The sequence below is a fragment of the Hemibagrus wyckioides genome, linkage group LG29, assembly GCF_019097595.1.
Source record: "Hemibagrus wyckioides isolate EC202008001 linkage group LG29, SWU_Hwy_1.0, whole genome shotgun sequence".
NCBI lineage: Eukaryota > Metazoa > Chordata > Actinopteri > Siluriformes > Bagridae > Hemibagrus > Hemibagrus wyckioides.
Window position 1 is genome coordinate 1,562,337 of NC_080738.1, and position 5,000 is coordinate 1,567,336.

Below are 5,000 nucleotides of genomic sequence, written 5' to 3' on the forward strand. Positions count from 1 at the left end.
GTGTGTGTGGGTGTGTGAGAGTGTGTGTGAGTGTGTGTGAGTGTGAGAGTGTGTGTGGGTGTGTGAGTGTGTGTGTGTGTGAGTGTGTGTGTGTGTGAGAGTGTGTGTGAGTGTGTGAGTGTGTGTGTGTGAGAGTGTGTGTGGGTGTGTGAGAGTGTGTGTGTGTGAGAGTGTGTGTGTGTGAGAGTGTGTGTGTGTGAGAGTGTGGGTGTGTGAGAGTGTGGGTGTGTGAGAGTGTGGGTGTGTGAGAGGGTGTGTGAGAGTGTGTGTGTGTGAGAGTGTGGGTGTGTGAGAGTGTGTGTGAGAGTGTGGGTGTGTGAGAGTGTGTGTGAGTGTGTGGGTGTGTGAGAGTGTGTGTGTGTGGGTGTGTGAGAGTGTGGGTGTGTGTGTGGGTGTGTGAGAGTGTGTGTGAGTGTGTGTGTGTGAGAGTGTGCGTGTGTGAGAGTGTGGGTGTGTGTGGGTGTGTGAGAGTGTGGGTGTGTGAGAGTGTGTGAGAGAGTGTGGGTGTGTGAGAGTGTGGGTGTGTGTGTGGGTGTGTGAGTGTGGGTGTGTGAGAGTGTGTGTGAGAGTGTGGGTGTGTGAGAGTGTGTGTGGGTGTGTGAGAGTGTGGGTGTGTGAGAGTGTGTGTGTGTGAGAGTGTGGGTGTGTGAGAGTGTGTGTGAGAGTGTGGGTGTGTGAGAGTGTGTGTGAGAGTGTGGGTGTGTGAGAGTGTGTGTAAGAGTGTGGGTGTGTGAGTGTGTGTGTGTGGGTGCGTGAGAGTGTGTGTGAGTGTGGGTGTGTGAGAGTGTGTGTGAGTGTGTGTGTGTGAGAGTGTGTGTGAGTGTGTGTGTGTGAGAGTGTGAGAGTGTGCGTGTGTGAGTGTGGGTGTGTGTGGGTGTGTGAGAGTGTGGGTGTGTGAGAGTGTGTGAGAGAGTGTGGGTGTGTGAGAGTGTGGGTGTGTGTGTGGGTGTGTGAGTGTGTGTGTGAGAGTGTGGGTGTGTGAGAGTGTGTGTGGGTGTGTGAGAGTGTGGGTGTGTGAGAGTGTGGGTGTGTGAGTGTGTGTGTGAGAGTGTGTGTGTGTGAGTGTGGGTGTGTGTGTGAGTGTGGGTGTGTGAGAGTGTGGGTGTGTGAGTGTGTGTGGGTGTGAGTGTGGGTGTGTGAGAGTGTGTGTGTGTGTGTGTGAGAGTGTGTGTGGGTGTGAGAGAGTGTGGGTGTGTGAGAGAGTGTGGGTGTGTGAGAGTGTGTGTGAGAGTGTGGGTGTGTGAGAGTGTGTGGGTGTGTGAGTGTGTGTGAGTGTGTGTGGGGGGGGTGAGAGTGTGGGTGTGTGAGAGTGTGTGTGAGAGTGTGGGTGTGTGAGTGTGTGTGTGTGTGTGGGTGTGTGAGTGTGGGTGTGTGAGAGTGTGTGTGAGAGTGTGGGTGTGTGAGAGTGTGTGTGAGAGTGTGGGTGTGTGAGTGTGGGTGTGTGTGTGTGGGTGTGTGAGTGTGGGTGTGGGTGTGTGAGAGTGTGTGTGAGAGTGTGGGTGTGTGAGAGTGTGTGTGAGAGTGTGGGTGTGTGAGAGTGCGTGTGTGGGTGTGTGAGAGTGTGTGTGGGTGTGTGAGTGTGTGTGTGTGTGTGGGTGTGTGAGAGTGTGGGTGTGTGAGAGTGTGGGTGTGTGAGAGTGTGTGTGGGTGTGTGAGAGTGTGTGTGGGTGTGAGTGTGTGAGAGTGTGGGTGTGTGTGGGTGTGTGAGAGTGTGTGTGTGAGTGTGTGTGGGTGTGTGAGAGGGTGGGTGTGTGAGAGTGTGTGTGTGAGTGTGTGTGTGAGAGTGTGGGTGTGTGAGAGTGTGTGTGGGTGTGTGAGAGTGTGTGTGTGTGTGTGGGTGTGTGAGAGTGTGGGTGTGTGAGAGTGTGTGGGTGTGTGAGTGTGTGTGGGTGTGTGAGAGTGTGGGTGTGTGTGGGTGTGTGAGAGTGTGAGTGTGTGTGGGTGTGTGAGAGTGTGGGTGTGTGAGAGTGTGTGTGTGAGTGAGAGAGTGTGTGTGTGTGAGAGTGTGGGTGTGTGAGAGTGTGGGTGTGTGAGTGTGTGTGAGAGTGTGGGTGTGTGAGAGTGTGGGTGAGAGTGTGGGTGTGTGAGAGGGTGTGTGAGAGGGTGTGTGAGAGTGTGGGTGTGAGAGAGTGTGTGTGAGAGTGTGGGTGTGTGAGTGTGTGAGAGTGTGGGTGTGTGAGAATGTGGGTGTGTGTGGGTGTGAGAGAGTGTGTGTGTGTGAGAGTGTGTGTGTGTGAGTGTGTGTGAGAGTGTGGGTGTGTGAGAGTGTGTGTGAGAGTGTGGGTGTGTGAGAGGGTGTGTGAGAGTGTGTGTGTGTGTGAGAGTGTGGGTGTGTGAGTGTGTGTGAGAGTGTGGGTGTTTGAGAGTGTGTGTGAGAGTGTGTGTGTGGGTGTGTGAGAGTGTGTGTGGGTGTGGGTGTGTGTGTGGGTGTGTGAGAGTGTGTGTGGGTGTGAGTGTGTGTGTGGGTGTGTGAGAGTGTGTGTGGGTGTGTGAGTGTGTGTGGGTGTGTGTGTGGGTGTGTGAGAGTGTGGGTGTGTGAGTGTGTGTGTGTGGGTGAGTGAGAGTGTGTGTGTGTGTGTGTGTGAGAGTGTGGGTGTGTGAGAGTAAGGGTGTGTGAGAGTGTGTGTGAGAGTGTGTGTGGGGGGGGGTGTGAGAGTGTGGGTGTGTGAGAGTGTGTGTGAGAGTGTGGGTGTGTGAGTGTGTGTGTGGGTGTGTGAGTGTGGGTGTGTGAGAGTGTGGGTGTGTGTGGGTGTGTGAGAGTGTGAGTGTGTGTGGGTGTGTGAGAGTGTGGGTGTGTGAGAGTGTGTGTGTGAGTGTGGGTGTGTGAGAGTGTGGGTGTGTGAGTGTGAGAGTGTGTGTGTGAGTGTGTGAGTGTGTGTGTGTGTGAGTGTGTGTGTGAGTGTGTGAGAGAGCCTTTTTAAGAAGCTGTGTGTTTTTACAAAGTGGTGAATCGTCAGTAGAAAAAATCCCCAGAAAAACTTCTAAATAAACTGTTACAGCTTTCAGGGGCGTCTGTCTGTCTTTTTATCTATCTATCTACCTATCTGTCTGTCTGTCTGTCTGTCTTTTTATCTATCTATCTACCTATCTGTCTGTCTGTCTGTCTGTCTTTTTATCTATCTATCTACCTATCTGTCTGTCTGTCTGTCTGTCTTTTTATCTATCTACCTATCTGTCTGTCTGTCTGTATTTTTATCTATCTACCTATCTGTCTGTCTGTCATACACACACACACATACACACACACACACACACACACACACACAGGAAGTTAGTGTAACATGCAGGTTTGAGGGTTTAATGCAGCGTGCTGAACAACCTTCTGAAAAATAATCCAGAACTCAGAACCAGGTGGAACACAGGATGAAGAGTGAAGGAGGAGTGGAGTGATGGAGGTGACTGGAGAGGAGGAGGAAAAACCAGCCAGAACCACACACACACACACACACACACACACACACACACACAGTGAGCATGGTTAGGAGATTATTTGAGGTGTAATGCTCATGGACCTGGGAGAGGTTAGAGCTGTGGATGAAGAGGTGATGTTACAGGAAGAACAGAAATATCTCAATCATTAATATTCATAACTATTCATTAAGAACATTTATAAAATATCATTTTATTCTTCCACATACACACACTCACAGACGCCTACGATTGGCTCGTGTCACTGTGATTGACAGGTGGAGAGAGTAAGCCCCACCCACTCAGACCCTCTCTGGCTGTGGCATCATCAGGGCTGGACTCGTATATCCAGGAGCTCATGTTGTGATATTTAAATGAGTTTATACTGTAATATTTGATTGGTATTTTACTTAATAGCTCCTCCCCTACAGCAGAAACATTAAACCCCGCCCCCTAACGTGGCTCCACAGCGTGTACCTGCGATATCACACAGTTCAGCGTCTGTAGCGTTGGCTAAAGCTTCCTCCAGCTCCGGCTCCAGTGTGACGTCTTCCAGAATCGGATCAACAACCTTCGTCTTTGGAACCCACGGCTTCCCTGTACACACACACACACACACACACAATTAAAGCACAATTGTGACGTGTCTGTCCATCAGAGTCGTTAATCTTTTCAACAGAACCTGTGTGTGTGTGTGTGTGTGTGTGTGAGACCTCTCTTCTCTCCAGTATACGGCACCAGGTCGTCTCGATCTGGATGCTCCTTGGCCTGTTTCTCCAGGTGAGCCAGCAGGTTGTCTCTCTGGAATGTTCCGGTCGGAGCTTTTTTCGTCTGATCTCTCTGTCTCATACCCGCTGGTAACAAAGCATTCTGTCATCACACACACACACACACACACCTTGGCTTTACATTTAATTGCAGATAGTTGACAGTATAGGTCTCACTGCCATGTCGAGAGCAAGGGCTTCTGGGAAACCACGCAGACGGAACGTTACCGCAAATCACACCTGATCAGTGTAATAAAGGCGTCAGGCCTGTGTGTAACTCAGCGTGATAATGAGGAGACTGATTTAGTGGCCAGATCCTTCAGAGGAACCTCGAGAAGAACCACTCAGGCTGAGAGAGCTCTAACATACACACTTCATCTATACACAGCTATTAATAACCACATCTACAGCTGGAGCTGATCATTCACTGAGTGTGTGTGTGTGAGTGTGAGTGTGTGTGTGTGTGAGAGTGTGTGTGTGTGTGTGTTCAGTATGTGACGCTGGATGGGTTGCAGAACACTCTCAACTTCAAGCACGTCCTTATCTTATGTTCAAGCTGTTTATCTTTGAACTAGTCACAGAAAAGCCAGAGAAGAAAATACACTGACCGTGTTAACTCAATCACAGCACACTAATCCCCAATAAAAATAAACCACACTAGCCTTTCGCCCTGTGTGCGCTGGGATAGGCTCCAGCAGACCCCCGTGACCCTAGGAATCCTAGGAATAAGCGGGTATAGACAATGAATGAATGAATGACAAACCACACTAATCCCCAATAATATCACAGCACACTAATCCCCAATAATATCACAGCACACTAATC

At 50.4% G+C, this 5,000-nt stretch overlaps 1 protein-coding gene across 3 annotated transcripts in view; it reads right to left on the minus strand.

Annotated features, from left to right (window-relative positions):
• tmod1 (tropomodulin 1) overlaps positions 1–5,000 on the minus strand; it is a 49,029-nt gene that overhangs the window by 34,734 nt on the left and 9,295 nt on the right. For all 3 annotated transcript variants that reach the window (XM_058384017.1, XM_058384015.1, XM_058384016.1), the window contains 2 exons: positions 4,122–4,278; positions 3,886–4,005 (listed from right to left, as the gene is read on the minus strand). In XM_058384017.1, coding sequence (XP_058240000.1) covers positions 3,886–4,005; positions 4,122–4,278 — 277 coding nt within the window. The remainder of the gene's footprint in view (positions 1–3,885; positions 4,006–4,121; positions 4,279–5,000) is intronic.